The 19,021-nt window shown below is 40.7% G+C and overlaps 1 protein-coding gene across 9 annotated transcripts in view; it reads right to left on the reverse strand.

Annotated features, from left to right (window-relative positions):
- KCNMA1 (potassium calcium-activated channel subfamily M alpha 1) overlaps positions 1–19,021 on the reverse strand; it is a 756,034-nt gene that overhangs the window by 157,482 nt on the left and 579,531 nt on the right. For all 9 annotated transcript variants that reach the window (XR_002730119.1, XM_023204859.1, XM_026455332.1 and 6 more), the window contains exon 15: positions 1,176–1,285. Coding sequence is in view for 8 of the 9 variants with exons in the window: in XM_023204859.1 (XP_023060627.1) it covers positions 1,176–1,285 (110 nt within the window). In the remaining variant the exon portion in view is untranslated. The remainder of the gene's footprint in view (positions 1–1,175; positions 1,286–19,021) is intronic.

Below are 19,021 nucleotides of genomic sequence, written 5' to 3' on the forward strand. Positions count from 1 at the left end.
TCCGGAAGGTGATTTGGTTTGTAAGTAGGCAGGAAGCGCAAGCAAATGGCTTTTCTTCCTCAGCCCAGTGAGCTCCCAGATCCCCCTGTTTTTCCCCAGTGAGAAGAACACTTGTCAAATCCTTTGCTAAGGTGTCAGGAGATCAGGCTTAATGTTTCACCAACCTCAGGAAGTTTGTGTTTTCAATGGGCACAAAGACCTCGTTCATCTTAAACTCAACATCTGAGATTATTATTTTTTATTATTTTAGAGATATAATCTCACTGTTATCCAGGCTGGAGTGCAGTGGCGCAATCATAGCCCACTGCAGCCTCAGCCTCCTGGGCTCAAGCAATCCTCCTATCCCAGTCCTTAGAGTAGCTAGGACCATATGTGTGTGCCACCACACACCTGGTTCAAGACACCAGGCTAGTCTTGAACTCCTAGCCTCAAGTGATCCTCCCACCCCAGCTTCCAAAAGTGCTGCAATTACAGACATGAGGATTCTAAGTGAGGAATCTGAGGCACTGTCATGCCTCATGGCAGACACGTAGAGCTCTTGAGGTCATCCCCCATAGGTGACCATCTATTCTACCTGCAGTGGCCATGGCAGGTGGCTTTGATCCATCCTGCTGAGCCAGTAGAAAGAGAAGCTAAGACTTGTTATTATTATAACATGGCAGTTGCCTCTGTGGGGGCTCAAGGCCTCCTTCTGTATATTTGGTTCCACATTTCCTCAGCAAAGGGTGAAAGCACTTTGAATGGCTTTATTGCAGTAGTTTCTCTGTTGTCTCTATGATCAGACTTGATTGGAAGACAGATGAAAATTCCTTTCATTGAGGGGCTGGCAAGATTTGTTTTGCCCTATTAGAATCAGACAGGCAGGGGTTTATGCCACTGTGCATAAATGTGTCCACATCACAGAAGGCATGCAGGATAACTGTAGTTCATAAGTTAGCATAAATGATGAATCCAAGTCCAAGACTCTCAGGCCTGTGAAGAAAAGTGGGGCCAGTGGAAATTCCCCAGGTGGAGACCATGTAATGACCCACCCTTCTGTTCCTCACATGGGGCCGAGCACACAGGATACCCTTAGCAATTGTCAAGTGCTCCGACTGTACCCAGCAGAGGTGGGAGGCTTTCTTGCAAGGGGCACATTCGATATCCCTGAGAGTATCCAGTTAATGGTCACTTACTCACAAACAGTAGGGAAGGACAGACCCACGAAGGCACTGGAGAGATATTCTGTGTACATTTCATTTGAGACTCCTTCCAAGTAGTATTTCTGCCACGTGTCTTCCTCAATCTGAAGGAAAGGAACACATGCGGAGAGTTTAAAATATGACGGTGGGCTGTAAAAGGGAAACCTGAGTTATACTCTCAGGCAAACAAATGAATGCGCTGGTTAGATAATGGTGACCTTTTCGGCAATCAGGAACACAGCCTCTGCACCCATATAAAGCCCTCAGTGACCCTAAATTCATAAAATGTGTGCTTTCTAAAATACCACTTCTTTTTTAACCTGTGTGATTTCTTTCCTTTTTTTTTTTTTTTTATACAGGGTCTTACTGTTGCCTAGGCTGGAGTACAGTGGATCATAGCTCACTGCAGCCTTGAACTCCTGGACTGAAGCAATCCTCCTGCCTCAGCCTCTGGAGTAGCTGGGACTATAGGTGTGCATCACCACGCCTGGCAATTTTTTTCTTTTTTCTTTTTTTTTAGATACAGGGTCTTGCTATGTTGCCCGGGCTTGTCTCAAACTCCCAGCCTCAAGTGATTCTCCTGCCGCTGCCTCTCAAAGTCCTGGGATTACAGGTGTGAGCCACTGTACCCAGTCTTTAATCTGTATGACTTCTAATGGTGTGGAGACATGGGCACTCACCCACAACATTAGTGGGCAAGGAAATTGATACAACTGTTTTGAAGAGCAATTTTGCAATTACTATCAAAATTTATAAAAGTACATAGTATTTTACACAACAATTCCGTTTTAAGTATTCATAGCAAAGAAACAGGAAAACATAGGTTAAAAAAACATACAAGAACATCCTTTCTATTCATGAAAAATGGGAAATAACCATAAATGGCACACATACAATGGAATACTAAGAAGCAATTAAAAATTATAATGAAAATGTATACCTGTTCATGCATAAATTCTGTAAAAAGGCACATTATAAAATAGTGTATATAATCTGATCCTATTTTTTAGATGCCCTATAGTTATCTGAGTGTTTGTAAAGCCGTAAAAAAAATCTAGGAAACTTTATATCAAAACACTAACAGTTGTTACCTCTGAGTGGTAGAATGATACTTTTTTCTCTATAGATTCCTGTATTGTCGAAGGCTTTTATAATGAGCATGTACATATTATAATGAAACAGTATATTTCGACTTTGCACAAAATGACAGATTTTTCTGACCTCACAAGGAATATCAGAAAAGGTAAAATGTTAGTTTCAGAGAGGTCTTGCTCCAAATTTCATTAAAATATGCATTTTCTCTAAGAAGTCAAGTTTAGTTGGTTTTCCCAGCAATCCTCTTCATGCTAGGTATCTCTGGAAGGATTTCACAGTGTAGTAAATGTTCTTTTTTTTTTGAGACGGTCTTGCTCTGTCACCTAGGCTGGAGTGCAGTGGTGGGATCTCAGCTCACTGCAATCTCTGCCCCCTGGGTTCAAGAGATTCTTTTGCCTCAGCCTCCTGAGTAGCTGGAATTGCAGGTGTGCACCACCATGCCCGGCTAATTCTTGTATTTTTGGTAGAGATAGGGTTTCACCATGTTTGCCAGACTGATCTCAAACTCCTCACCTCAAGTGATCTGCTGGCCTCGACCTCCCAAAATTCTGGGATTACAGGCGTGCACCACCGCTGCGGGCTTACAATGGAGTCAATCTTTAGAAACTGGTGAATTACAAGGAGAATGTTGAGCCACTTTGGGAGCTTAGGGATCTCACAGGCCTCCCTGAGGGAAGGAGGGCAAGCTGTGTGTCTTTGGCTGCAACCTCTCAGGCTTCCCTTCCAGTGGGGGCTTGGTTAAGAGGAAGATGAGAGGAAGCCACCCCGCCAACAGGAAGTGGCTCTTTAGAACGTCTTGTGCTGATCTTGTATTCAAAGGCATCTTGCCTGTGGCCAGTCAGTTAACTGGGAGAAATGCAACAAGTGTATCAGAAGGGGACCTAGGAACAGTGGGCAAGGACACACCTACCACCTACTTGGTGATACTCCAGCATACAAAAGCCGGAAAATAATTAGAAATAAACTGAAGGCTTCCTGACTCTGTGCTTTCTGTCTGTTTTTTTGCTCAGTCTGGGTGATTAGATTATGTAGGTTAACCTCATTTGTTTGAGCTGCTTCCAACCCACTCCCACAGGTGAGACATTAGCTAGGCAGTGCTGCTGGGTATGAGCTGTTTATCTACAAATTGGCCTTTCCCAGAGTGGGGTCCTTAAAAAAAAGTCACTCAACCAATTCTATTGCTAAATGGTATGATTTTAAAAATTAACTGCGATGTGTTTAGCTAAGCATGAACTTTTTAATTTCTCCAAACCATAGGATCTCAATAATTTTTTTTGAATAAAAGATATGCTTGACTTATAAGCAAAGGTCACTAACTAATTTGAAGAAAGCCTAATCTGCCTTAGTAAAAAAAAATGTTGGAATATAGAATATTTGGGAAACAGTATTAGCATAATTTGTTTTATTAATGAATGGGATACTATATGAGGTCTCACTAATTATAAATCCCCATACTAGAGCCTTATGGGCAAATAGTATTCCTGAAGTAAAAGAATTCGGCCTGTTCTTTTCATATGTGTTCTTTTATAATGTGTTGTTTATGGTCTAGTTTAAATACAACAACTGATTATCAAAAATAATGAAAATATAAACCTTGATTATCGATCATTGGTGGTATTCCTCAACTAATGTGGTTTTAACAAAGTTCTTTTAGTTTTGGTCAGAATTTCATGCCTTTGTGTCCTAATGAAGCTATTCTTTATATCAAATTTTATTGTAGGTGAATCACTAAACTTTCTAAATAAGAAGGAACACATTCTTTGTAGGGTAACAATATCATTCATGTTTGTTTTGAATTTAGCAAAAATTGTTTTATTGAGTCGTTCATTCAGGAATTATTGATTGCATGTATTTTTCATCTTAGGATCTGTTCTACTTTCTGATTAAATCAAAACCGGTATTTACTTCCCCATATTTTTCTCTTTGCTGGAGAAAGCACCAGATATATCTGATTATGATATACCTGACCACATATATCTGACTTTTAATGATTTTTCCACATCTTTTTTCCTGCAAGTTTGCCTTTGTGGCTAATTGGAAATGCTTGAGGACTAAAAGTCAAATAAGTAGAAAAAAATACAGAATGTTCTAGAAAACAAAATGCCTCTTCCACATCCTTGTGTAGACCTGCAGATAATCTCTACACACTAGACCTAGTAGCATCGAATCAACTGAATAAATGCTGGGGCATTTAAATCCGTTGTCATCGCCATCTGTTTAAGATTTCCACATCTTTAACACTATTTCCATATGGATAGTCAATATGTTTTTGAGGTTTCTGGTAAAGGAATTTCACTTTTAAAAGAGGCTAAAATTGCTAATTGAATTACACTGTCATCTTCTCAAGCACTGTATGTAGTTGGTGGGAATGTAAAGTGGCACAGCCACTGTGGAAAACAGTATGGTGGTTCCTCAAAAAATTAAACATAGAATTACCACTGGATTCGTAATTCCACTTCTAGGCATACATTCAAAGGAAATGGAAGAAGCATCTCAAAGAGATATTTGTACACTCATGCTCACAGCACCATTAGTCATAATATCCAAGAGGTGGAAGCACCCCAACTGTCCATGGACAGATGACTAGATAAACAAAGTCTGGTAATTTACAATGGAATATTATTCAGTGTTAAAAAAGAAGAAAATTCTGACACATGCTACAACATGGATGACCCTTGAAGGCATTATGCTAATTGAAATAACCCAATCACAAAAAGGGCAACTATGTTATGATTCCACTTACATGAGGTACCTAGAGTCCTCAAATGCATAGAAACAGAAAGTAGGATGGTGGTTGCCAGGGGTTAGAGGGAGAGGGAATGGGGAGTCATTGTTTAACTGAGACAGAGTGTCCATTTTACAAGATAAAAAGAGTTCTGGAGGTGGATGGTAGTGATGGTCACACAACCATGTGAATGTACCACTGAACTACATGCTTAAAAATGATTAAGACCAAATTTTATATGAGTATTTTATCACAATTGAAAAGATTTTTAAAACCCTTATGTAAAACATAAGAGCAGGAGAATCAGTAATTATAATTAATACTGAGATCATTTAATCCTCAAGTCATGCCAGAACAAGGACAGGAATAGGCTGATCACATCAGACGAGTCAGGAGTGAGAACCCAGAGTCATGACATCATAGTACATCACAAACTCAGCAACAGAACCTCAGTCTTTATACCGACCCAAGGGCTGAAATTGTCACCTTCTATCAAGGTTACTATTCTAAGTCTCGAGTGTGATATCTTCGACTTATTTTTGAAAAGCAAAAACAAAAGTGTACATTTCTCATACAATGCATTCTTAGGACAGAAAAAATGTCAGTGCAAAATATATTGAATTTAAATCCTTGGCCACACCTGTAATCCCAGCACTTTGGAAGGCTGAGGCAGGAAGTTTGAGGCTAGATGTTTGAGACCAGCCTAGGCAACACAGCAAGACCCCGTCTCTACAAAAAATTAAAAAATTTGCCACATGTGGTAGCACATCCCTGTAGTCCCAGCTACTCAGGAGGCTGAGGCAGGAGGATAGCTTGAGCCTAGGAGTTCAAGGCTGCAGGGAGCTATGATTGTACCACTGCACTCCAGCATGGGCAACAGAGAGAGATCCTGTCTCTAAAATAAATAAATAAAACCTTGTGTTTAATACTAAGAAAATGAAAGTGAACAAAGAAATCTGGACCAGGTGAAGGGAGTTATTGTCATTATGAATTCCCCTTTTATAGATGATAAAACTGAGGCACAGAGAGGTTAAGAAACCTGCTGACAGTCACAAAGTGAATCCGTGGTACAAACAGGATTCAGAGTTCACACTCTTAACTATCCAACACAAAGATAGAGGGGTTAGGATTTGGGCAGATGGGGAGGATTTGCTGCGTACAAGTACCTAAGAGGGAAATATCAAATTTCCAAACCGAAGCCCGTCAAGCACTCAAAAGCCCAAACTCTGTAGCCCATGACTTTAAGAGACATCTAGCAAGGAGTAATAATCCATTTTGGCTCTAGCTGAAAGGGTGGTTCAAGCCTCCTCTCAGAGCATAAAAGTGTGGTTTCTGTCACACAAAATGGAAACTTCCTAGCCTACAACTTCTTTCCTAAAATAGTACATGCTGTTCCCCACATTTGTGTTGTCAATGTATTTTTAACTGTAATGTGAAGACACACTTCTCAGCAGAAAAAATGAAGGAATGGGACCAAAATGACTTAGGGAAAGGTGCCAGAATTAATTTGCCAGCCATTCAGCAATCAGTCAAAGGCAGAGCATTTCCTGAGGCAGCAATTTATCCTTTGGCTGTCACATCAAACCCCAGCTGTTTTAGAAGAGTGCCTAGCAAAGATGAGCAGGTGATGCTCTGTGGGTCCTTATTCATCAAATACACACGGGATCATCAGTGAGAACAGGGGATTGAGCCAATGAACTAGCTTGCCTACACCTCTTACTGTCTTATTTATCTACTCTTCATTATCTAATTTTTCAACCAGTCTAGTTGAACCTCCCAAGCAAATGGTTTCACACCAATCCGTGAGCAGACAGCTCCCCCATCAAATATACCCTCCAACTGGAACCCTCAGCCTTGGCTCCGTGGGAAGTCACACCTTCCTGATTCCACGTTCCGCATGTGTCACTAATGGTGGGTTGGTAATGATGCCTTTTATTTTTTATGCTTCCTCTGATTAGAGTGAAACTGTGTTTCCCTAATGCTAACAGCCCGGTGAATGTGAAAAATTCAACTCTCCTGGCTGGGAGCGTGTTACAGCCGTCAGGATTTCTGTTCCCAGTAAAGAGTCTGAATAACTGTGTTGATTACAGCCAAATAATCTTGCAAAAGTCCATCTCTACCTGTGAAGTCATACAAATAATTCCAAAGACTGTCATATACCAGTCCTTATTTAATTGAAAACAGGCATACTCTTTTAATCCAAATATATATTATAGTATGTATATCAAAAGTAAAGAACTAAAAGGAAATTAGAAAAAGCCAATGACCATTATGTTAATAGCTGCAATAAGAAGAGATGAGTCGTAACATATACACACTAACACTGCCCAAAACGGTTAGTAGAAGGTTAGTGTATTCACAATAACTTATTAGATTTACTGTTTTTAAAAAGTCTATCTGAATTTTCAGTGAATATTCTTCTTGTAAAGGATCCAGTTTTAAATCTTAGAAGTGCTTAATAAGAATTAGCCACATTTCAATGAATATTTATATATAAAAATTACACAATACATTGTCACTGTCCTTTATAATAAGATTGTCTGAAACAGAATGCAGTCATATGAACTGACTGGCATATCTCAGATGCCATTAAAACGTATTTATCTTGACCCCATCCCCCAAGAAAACCCCACAAAATGTGTCAAGTCTTTGCCTACAATACTAAACATGAAATCAAAATTGATGGGCTCTAGTTGATGAATGTTTGAGCTGGTTACTAAAATGGATGAGGGGTCATTTGTATCCATTCCTCAACAGCATGCTCTGTCAAGGGGAAAAGTTTAATTGAATCTTGCGTTTTCTCATTTCTTGCTGAAAAGTACGATGTTAAGGCCACCAAGGCATTAAGAAGACTTCATCATGGGACTTGTCAGATTCTCTCCTCCTCTATTTCCCTCTATGTTCCAATGTCAACAAACTTGCCCCAGTTTTTATCAAAGGGCATATGGTTATCTCCTTCTCTACCTCTTCTTAGCCTCTTCGTTCTTCAGTATAATTGCAAATCCTAAAAGCAATTCATAGAATGAACAAAATGAAATGTTTGAGTCTTGCTAGCTGAGGTTTCCAATGGTGCCAGCACAGAGAATGCCTCGCTGCACAGCTTTCTGGGGTGGAGCGAACTAGTGATCAAGTTGAAGCCAAAGGAAGAAAGCAGAAGAGAATAGTGATTTGCACCTTTTCAGAATGTATTTCTTCTCTGTGCCAGACTGCATCTCAACGCTGAACTTCTTGGATGTGGACTCAGTTCAGCTGCCTTTCTGAAAGTTGCTTGGATTTCAGGGACTCCATAACAATTTGGCATTCCACAATTATGGCCTATTTCAGAGAGCATTTTCCAGAATGTGTGAATAGGACAAAAAGATCTCAGATTTTTCCAAAGGCTTCAGGACAATGTCAGTTAAAACAATTTTGGGGGGATTTGATGGAATGCCAGAAAACTGGCTGCTTCAGCCATGAACAAATAAATAAACAACTCCAAATATTAATTTCGGAGTGGACTTGGGCCAAATCTCTTACTCCCAGACAAGTAGGCTGCAGACTATCAGATGAGATTTCTTCCATCAGGCACTATGAAAAAAGAATCAGCCCACATGAGGTGTTCAGAGAGAGATTAAAAGACAGCACCAGAATACATGGCATTTTCCCGCACTCCATTATCCCAACCAGGATTATTTCTGGAAAGACAGAGTGCCCGAGGAAATGAAGGTAAAGGAGGGGTTAACAGCAAGAGTGATATGAGAACTTTTTAAAATAATAATTATTGAGAAATTTTTTTAAAGTGTTACACATGTGGCAGAAAACTGGTCCTTCTTTTTTAACGCATAGAAGGTTTTGCCACCCTCTCCTTAATTTTCTCTCCAATATAGAAAACGTGTTTACAGTTAAGAGACCTTTTTAAAGATGGGTCTATTCACTCTCTGTCCAAATAGGAATTCGGTTTTGCAACCTTGCTAATAGTAAAGAACATCTTTACATGTCCTTCAAATAATAAGGTTTCTTAAAAATACCACTGAAAATAATTATTTGGGTAAATTGAGCAGGAAGTAAATGTTTTCAGGCAGGTATCTGCCAAACCAACCTCAGGATAGTTCAGCTTCGTATGCAGGGTTTTCCAGGGCAGCCCTTCTCACCCCATCTGAGATTGAGGGACCAGGGTTTAGCTTTTATTTCTAATATCAATTTTTTTGCAAAAGCTAATAAAAATGAATTACAGGCCAGGCACTGGCTCACACCTGTAATCCCAGCACTTTGGAAGGCCAACGCAGGAGGATCGTTTGAGCCAAGGAGTTTGAGACCTGTCTGGGCAACATGATGAGACAATAAATAAATAAATAAATAAATAAATAAATAAGAATTACAAAAAAAAATAAAATGAAAAGATAATATGTGAGGTACAAATCCAAAATTTTTATCATAGATTCACAACCCATATAAAATTAATCCATCCAATTGCTTTGAAAGTTTCTAAGCACTTACTCTCATCTTCTGTACTTAACTCATCATGGATGAGTATCAAACAGCTCACAGTCCCCATCCATGGACCATGGACCACACTTGGAACTGTGCTGGTTCACAACATGGCACCACTCTGTTTTAAAAATCTAACTTCCCACAATTTCCCCTGCTCCAGAAAGGCAGAATTATTCTCAACTAATACTTCACAGAATGAACTTGACAAAACTTAATAGCAGGTGTTATCTGAAACAAAGGAGAATGGGGAGGGGATTCTGTAGTGGCCCCTACTAGAATGTGGGAAATGTCGAAGGCACAGATTTTTACCTGAATCTCCACTGCCTGGAACCATGCGTGGAACATAGTCATAGCTCAATAATAGTTTCTGAATGAATGAAATGAACTTGGGAAGCACAGAATTTAACAAAGCCAACTTGTTTTATTTAATTTTATTATTTTACTTTTAGTGCAATGCTCCTTAAAGTATTTAACATGTTAAGAGGAACTGTAAATCTCCAAGGGGGGATCATGACTATTTTTTTTTTTTTTTTTTTTTTTTGAGATGGAGTCTGGCTCTGTCACCCAGGCTGGAGTGCAGTGGCGCAATCCTGGCTCACTGCAAGCTCCGCCTCCCGGGTTCACGCCATTCTCCTGCCTCAGTCTCCTGACTAGCTGGGACTACAAGCGCCCGTCACCATGCCTGGTTAATTTTGTTTCTGTATTTTTGGTGGAGACGGGATTTCACCGTGTTAGCCAGGATGGTCTCGATCTCCTGACCTCATGATCCACCTGCCTCGGCCTCCCAAAGTGCTGGGATTACAGGCGTGAGCCACTGCACCCGGCCGGAACATGATATTTCATCACAGAATCCTTTATTTCAAGGAGCAGCTCAAGAAGATGGGAAATACTAATCTAAAAACTTCCTCTCCTGACTTCCCATCCTGAAATCTCTGTTTCCCTTGACCCTTCTATCACAAATATGTCTCTCTATGACCTTTTTCAGTTGTCAAAATCCAATGCTTCCTGTAACTTTCAAGTCATAAACTACCTCCTCTCTGAGGCCTTTCCTCATTTCACCAATGTGCTGTGCTGTCCCTGCTTTAATGGGAATAGTAACTGAACATATCTCTCAGGAGGCAGTGAGGGCTGAATGAGATGATCAGTACAGAATGCTTAGAACAGTACCCGACACTTAGTAAGTGCTCCATGTGTGGTGATTAGCGTTAAGTACTATCACAGCATTTGACTCCCCTGACATCTGAAGAGAACTACAATGAAGTAGAATTCCATTTCCGTATCGACTGAAAGCTCCTTAAAGGAAGGGCTGTCTTACTCAGCTCTGCATCTTCTAGAACAAGCAGTACAGTACTTTGCAAATAAGAGGTGCTGAGTAAATATATGCTGAGTTGAACTAAGCAAGATAAAACTGGAGAAAGAGACCTAAACAAACAAGAACAATTTTTCCAGGCACCTAATCATAAGTAAGCATGAATAACTTCATAGCATTTAGTGGGACATGAAGTCAACCAATTCTGCTTCTGAGCGTGGAAAAAAAATCTGCACTCTTAGGATCTACCAGGGAGTATGTATAACTGGGTCATTTTTACACTTCCAAAAAAACTTCTTAGTATGAGCAATATTTTCTGGGAAATTTTTCATTACGGAACATCTTGGGCTTCTTAGCAAGTGGCTTATGGTTTTCTAAATTCTAAATCCAATAACTTGGAGGCTTGAATTTGAAAGACAAAACTCTCAAGAACTGGTATATTGCCACCAATCTAACTGGAGTTATTCCTACTAGCTAGAAGTCCTGCCTGCATTCCTCTGGGAGAGGAAGCCCCGTCCCTCCCCATCTCATGCCTATTCTATCTTCCCCTTGTGACTCAGCCCTCCTTGTCTTCTCCTTGTCTTCATTTTTCAGATTCCAAAGTAAAGTCAAACAACAATTCAACAGGAAGTAGACTGAGCCCAGGGAAGGTGATATTTGGCAAGTTCATTACCCCTAAATTCTAAAATTGAGGCCAAAACAATCTTTTCAAAAAAAAAAACTGGGAGAAGAGGAAGGGAGTTAGAAAGAACGTTTGAATCCACATAGGAATGAGGAGCTTGCTTTTGATGACACAAAAAACTAGAGAGTTGCCTGTGCCTTTGAAGGATCTTTACTATTTTAGACAGTTTGGTGAGAATCCCACCATCCACTGCTGTTAACAAATGACAAGGTCTTACCCATGGATGTGTCTGAGGGCTTACTTAATAAAAGCCCTTTGAAACATGGAGTCCAGTGCTTTCTATATTTTGATATGCATGTGTGTCACCCAAGGGTCTTGGTAAAATCCAGTTTCTCATGCGTTAGTCCTGGGGTGGGGTCAAGTCTATGAGTCTGCATTTCTAACAAGCTCGCAGATGATACTGATGCTTCCCATAGAAGGACCACACTTTGAGAAGCAAGGAGCTGTTCTCAAAGACATTGAAGAATAAGGGGCAAGTATTCTCCTGATGCCTTGAGGATCAGAGATTCAGAAGAATAGATTACAGCCTAAAGGATTTGAACCAGAGATGAAAAAGAATGCTTTCCATGAACTATTGCTAGATATTGGAGCCAGTTACAGAGAAAGCTTTTAGATAATTAAGCACAAGATGTGTATCCAAGTATTTGGGCTGTTGTGATAATTAGCCTAAATAATATTTCAGGGGTCCAGATTTACCTACTTAGTCTCTCTCCATTGATGCAGTGACCCCAATAATAGCTTAATCTCCATTGGAATGTGGGTTGTGTAGATACAGAAGCAATGACATGACTATATTGAATTCAATTAAAAATAAAGTTTCAGAAAACAGCCCTGATTTGCATCCCTAATTTCTATTCAGCTTTCCCATTTTAGGACACAGTATTGAGTGTGAGGACAAAAATGCTTGCCAACCCAGTCCCATTTTAGTGACAGCAGATTCTGGGTACTTATGTCTCCTATCGCTGTACAATATGGCCTAATAAAGTCGCGCCAAAGAGACTAGATTTCATTTCAGAGCAAAGGGTTCAGTCATAAACTTTTGCTTTCTGGCTGAACAGAGCCATTCCAGCCGTGAGCATAAATTTCTGCTAGTTTTAGGTATCAGAGTGATTGGGAAGCCAAATGGGTTATTTGTGAGCCAGGTAGCAAAGGCAGAAGCACCAGCTTTATTGTGTATTCATTGTTATCTGGACAATCTCTTGCCACTTAGGGAATATTTTCACAGGAAGTTAGAAGCGATTTCAGAAATTCCCTTCTGCGGTTTTCTAGAGTGGATTTTAGGCCTCATCAAAAAGACATTTGGTTCAGAGATTGAAAGTCGGCAGCCTATAAATTGCTGAGGTATTTAGCTGGGCTTAGCAGTTTTCCTTTGAGGAGGAAACCGTGATCCTGAGTGCTCACTGAGTACCGTAGGGAAGTGCCTAAGTTCATGCAGCCTTTGGCTTCAAAAAATCCCAGCCTCATCATGTGCTCCTGAGCCAAGGAGCATAACCTCTTCAAGCCTTAATTCCCTTCACCTGCAAAACGAGAGCAACACTAGTACCTACCTCCTAGGAAGGCAGCCGAAATGAGGTGGTGCATGTAAAGTGCTTAGCAGGGTGCCTGGCAAATAGCTAACATTTGTGGAGTACTTTCTATGCACAGGTGAGCATGTATTCTCATCATACTAAAAGCTGGCATTTATTGAGTGTGTACCTTGTAGACAGTCTATAAATGTCAGCTGACATTATAAGTAATGAGTGATAATGATGATGCTGATGATGCTGATGATAGGCAAGATAGCTCTACTGTTCAGACAAAGAAACTATGCCAATTAGATGTGGGGCCTGTGATTCATGGCTTCCTATTGCTTAGCTGCTGCCAGAAAAGGCTGGAACATCAGTGATCATCCAGTGGTTCTCTGAATTGAAGAGAAACATTAAGCAGCCTGAGTTTGTCCCCAAAAGATAGCAGTGTTCTCTGGAGGTCCTCCCTACCACCCATGGACTTTCCTAATGGCCAGCAAGTGAACTCTGGGTAGATATGATGATAAGGGAGAAGTTGATATTTGGAGGAGACATGATGGTCTCCCAAAATAGAAAATGGATCATGTGTGGGTAGCACCATTAACGTGATGTAGGATCACCCACCTGGCTTTCTAAATGGAGCCCTGGGCAAGCTGATAATCAGAATGAATTAGCTCCTGGTAGTTCCTGCACTAGACATTTGCCTACATCTCTCAGTTAGTACTTGTTTGGACGAACGGAGGCAAGATGGTGCACTTCTGGGTTCTTCTTCACCACCAACTCTTCCTGCGCGGGCGAAAATGCAGCCGGCGCCCGGGAAGGTGCAGATCAACTGGGCATGCGCCAGGTGACGTCAATCCGAAGAGACCAAGATTTACCTGGTCGCACCTGCGGAACGCCCCGGAAACGCCCGTGCCCCGCCTATTGCCCTCCCACTCCTAGAAAAGCCACTCTTGGCCAGTGAGCCACGCGGCCTTCTCACAGCCCCGAGGCCGACAGACTTCTCCCCCACACCTTAGGTTACCAAAATAAATGTGCAGTTTTGCTGTTACCCTTGCCTACTCGCTGGTTCTTTTGTGCCCTCTCTGGTGGTCTTAGAAAAAACAAATCAGTACTCCCTACACACTATTCATATCTCTCATTCTCCTTCCTATCAAATGGCTTTGCTACTCACTTCCAGCCCTGCCTCCAAGACTGATTTTGAATGGATACCTGGCATATCCTTGGTTCACAGGATGAGTGTGCTTAAAAAGAAAAATAAAAAAAAAGAACTTGTTCAAAATATTATTTTTAAAAATACTTGTCCAGTTTATATTTGGAGGAGAGGCAGAGCACTAGGTGGGGTGATAGAGAGAGGAATGAAACCCGGTTAGAATCCTCAGTCTCTACTGACCCTAGTAATTCAATCTTGAGCTATATTTTGCATATTTAGCAAAAGAAAAGTTTTGCAGTCAAGTAGACACATGCTTTTTAGAAAGCAAGTTATAAAACATCTGTCATTACTTGAACATGCCACTTGGGAGAAGGGGACTCAACCCTCCTAGCCCAAAAGCCTTATCAAAGTATTCCCTCAAATACCTTATTAAAGTATTCAAAGTGATCTCAAACTTTCTGCCTCCTGATAAGAGTTCTGGGAAGCACACTTTTCTATTTCTCATTGCATTTCTAGAATGTTTTACCACTCATTGTAGTTCAGCATCCCCAGAAAACTGCCAGGCAGGCCATCACCCTGCAGTTGGTATAAGATGGGAAGAGGGAAAGGACTTGCTATGATCCTGTTTGGGCAAAGAGACCCCTCCCTGTCCCTATGCTCACTTGTCCCATAAGCAAGTTCAAGTCAAATGCATTTCTATCCACTGAGGTAGCTCATTCCAGCACACAGCTGTTCTCCTTCCAGTCAACGCCACTGCAGGCCTCTCCCTGGGCAAAGCTGCACTTGCTGGATGGGTTTTCATTAACATATGGGAAAGAATAGTCAGCAAATCTTCACTGTTGCAGAGAACTGGGAAAAACTAGACAGATGCACCTAGTTCTCACCTATCCATGCAGACAAAATCATCTAGCCTTAGGGAGCAGAGGGTGAATTTCCAGAGAGGCTGAGGGGGTTGGGAAAACCAGTGTCATTTAGGTTGATGAACAATGCTGCCGCCCTAAAAAATGTATTCAGTCAGAAAATTCTGCTGACTCGGTATCTCACCACAAAGAGCTCCAGGGACCTTCCCCGACATCAGTCATTTACAAAAGTGTTGGCAACACAAAACTGTAAGCACTGTAGGTAGGGATGCCTTTATGCCACCTTAGAGGGTGGTTTTATATCAGGCTTATTCCTCTATCTTCTCCTATCAGTAATCCACTTCTGACCCAGTCTCAAATCTCATCACAAATAGAAAGCCAAACAGTATCTACCTCCATCTCCTAAGAAAGTGGAAGGAGAGAATTTATAGGCTGAGGGGTAGGTGCTTTCATATATGGATAATCTTTCAAAAATGCCACAAGCTCTTCCATTTTTTACAGCAGGTAAATAGGGAGCTCAGAGAGGCTGTAAGACCTTCCCCAGGTCTTACAGAAAATCATGTCCTAATCAGAGTCTCACAATCCTTGCCCTGTCCCATCCTCCTGCCCACTGCACAGCCACACAACCACCCTCACACTTCACAAGCCAGGGATAACAGGAAGAGTGAGGGCTGTGGTAGCAACTTTGGATAATATAGGGGTCCTTGGGTACATATGGCAGGGAAATACAATCTGAGATCTTCAGATGATCAAATTTAATCCCAGTTAGACTGGGATACCCAATCCCATTCTGAAGGGGCATCAAATCTTTCACTTGTTCTCGCCTCTCTAGTCTATTCAAGGAGAAGGGGAAAAAATACTCAACCACAGATACAAATGTCCTTCTCATTGCCAAATTTTAGCCAAAACAAGAAATCAACAGAAGCTTAAGAAATTATACCTATTTTGTCCCAGTCTAGAAAAAAGAGAAATGGATAGAATCCATCAACCTAAAAAGCAATGCCATAGGTATGCTAGGAATAAACAGACTTCCACAAACAGACTGACAACAAAGAGCTTTGGCACACCAGCATCAGTGGGCACAGAGATATATGTTACTTCTCTGTGAGCAGAGGTACCCTATCTACTTACAGGGTATGGAAAAAAGAGAGGAGCTGATGACTCTCACTCATAGACATCAATTAGTTCCATCCACTTCCCATCCTCCAGTGCATACAGAGTACAGCCATCAAGACAGGACCCCTGTATTTCTCTGAACATGAAACCCTAATCACTGGGACTGCATCACTCTTGTTACCATGAAATACATGTGGCAGTTAATGATAAAAACTATAAATATTATACTCAGTTCAAACGTTTTATTGCATGCCATTTTTCAAGATGGCAGATGGCTGCCTAAATTGATCTCAGTGCCATGTTACACGTGCCCCTAAGTTTCTCTAAATCAGTCAAATGAGTTTGAAGTTGAAACGGCCACTTCACATTGTTCTACCAGGAGACGCACCGGATGCCATTGTAATGCAGTTTGCTGAATTATAGTATTCATATGCTCTGATTTAAAAAAAAAAAAAAAAAGGGTTAACTACCTGAAACTTGCCCCACAGAGAATGATTATTGAATATGCTAAAAAGCCATGATGCTAATGACCCTGACTTAAAGGCAATATTCTCCCCATTCTGGCTGTAAAGGGCAAACATAGAATATGGTGGCTAAAGAGATATCTGAGTTTCTGGTTCTGGGTGAGTTGGAGTAATCACAGTTCCTCCTGTCTCTCCCACTGAATGCTGTTCTAAGACCTGGACAGAATGCATGGAGCAGCTATTTGAAGACACTGAGAATAAACAATGGAAGGTAGATTGAGGAAGAAGACCCGAATTAGAAATACCACCAAATCAGTAGTGAATTTACCATTGTTCTCTTCTGGTATCCTCTAGCCTGACCTCAAGGCAGCCAGAACCTGGAAGGGATCATCAGGATGTGGACAAAAAACCTCCAGGAGTAGCCTCATAGTAGAACTAACTAATGAGAGGTAACTCTTAGAAAAAACAGAGGAAATCACTCTTTCTCCCTCCCTCCTTCCCTCCCTCCCTCCCTCCCTTCCTTCCTCTTTTCCTTCCTCTCTTCCTTCTTTCCTTCCTTCCTTTCTTTTCTCTCCTCCTGTGCCCCAACAACAAGCCATCTAGTAGTGGCAGTAGCAGTGGTGACAATGCAAGCCAGAAAAAGATTAAAGGAGATAAGAGAATTTTCCTCTCTAGCCAAAAAACCTATGGTCCTGAGAGAATGAAAACAAAACCCTATTGCTTTTTGTCTGTCTCTGTCCTTCCACCAGTTGGCCCCAGATGTGAACACAATCACAGAAAGTATACAGAAAGCCGGATAACTAAAGCCTCAGTAGCCCTTCCATCAAAAGATCAAAAAGGAAGGCCCCAGGGAACCTGAAAATATTGCAGAGATCACATAGAAATAGGACACGGGGAAGTAGTCACTAAATTGTTTATAAACTCTGGGGCTCATGCTAAATTGTGTATGGATGAAACTGACCCTACACAGCATATTTAGATTATGAGAACTAAACTACAATATAGACCACCACCCAGTCTGACGGCAATATTGGACAGATCCAAATAGCACTGCCAATGCTTTGAAAACTCAACTAACACTGAAATCACAACCCATAGAAGCTTCATAAGAACCTGCAGCCTAAAATCAAGCAGGTCAGGCCGGGCGCAGTGGCTCATGTCTGTAATCCTAGCACTTTAGGAAGCCAAGGCGAGTGGATCACCTGAAGCCAAGAGTTCAAGACCAGCCTGGCCAACATGGCAAAATCCCGTTTCTACTAAAAATACAAAAATTAGCCAGGCATGGTGGTAGGCACCTGTCATCCCAGCTACTTGGGAGGCTGAGGCAGGAGAATTGCTTGAACCCAGAAGGTGGAAGTTGCAGTGAGCCGAGATCGCACCACCATACTCTAGCTTGGTTGACAGAGTGAGACTCTATCTCAAAATAATAATAATAATAATAATAAAGCAAAATAAAATAAAGCAGGTCATTACCTTCCAAAATAAAATTATCAACATTATTATAAAATTTAAGAATCAGAGTGTCATAATAAAAAAATTAAAATATATAAGACACAATAAAAAATTACTTGCCATAGGAGTAACCCAGGAAAATCTCAACTTGCATGGAAAAAGACAATCAGCAGATGCCAATGCCTAGATGACACAGATGTCAGAATATCTGACAAAAACCTTAAAGCAACCACTATTTCCTGATAACTAAGAAAGAACACATTTGTAAAGAAGTAAAAGACAGGATGCATAATTTAAAATTTAAAATTTTAAAAATCAAATGGAAATATTACAATTAAAAAATACAATAACAAAAAATATAATAACTGAAACACTCACTGAATGGGCTCAACAACAGAGCAAAGATGATGGAGGGAAGAGTCAATGAACTTGAAGCTAGATCAATATAAATTGTGTAATTTCAACAACAGAGAGAAAAAAGTATTGAGAAGTTTCACACAGAGCCTTAGGGTCCTCTGATACATTAGAAAAAGATTTAGCATCTGCATCATAGGAATCCTAGAAGGAAAACAAAAAGAATATGGTACAGAGAAAAAAAATTTTGGGGGAAACAATAACTGAAAACTTCTCAAACTTCCCCAGAGACAAACCTAGCAGTTGAAGAATTTCAATGAACTCCAACAGGATAAACCCAAAAGGATAATGCCTAGACACACTGTAATCAAACAACAGAAAACTAAAGACAAACAGAAAATCTAGAAAGCAATGGGAGAAAAATGACTCATTACTTATAGGTAACAACAATTCAAATGACTATGGATTTCTCATCAGAAACAATGGAGGCAAGAAGAAGATAGAACAACGCTTTTAAAATGTTGAACCCCGAATTCTATATCCACCAAAATGTCCCTAAGTAATGAAAGTGAAATAAAGATATTTTCAGATGACAGAAAACAGTGTTTGTTGCCAGAGCATGTCTCTGAAGGAACTGCTAACATAAGTTGGACAA

This window comes from Piliocolobus tephrosceles, chromosome 9, assembly GCF_002776525.5.
Source record: "Piliocolobus tephrosceles isolate RC106 chromosome 9, ASM277652v3, whole genome shotgun sequence".
NCBI classification, from domain to species: domain Eukaryota; kingdom Metazoa; phylum Chordata; class Mammalia; order Primates; family Cercopithecidae; genus Piliocolobus; species Piliocolobus tephrosceles.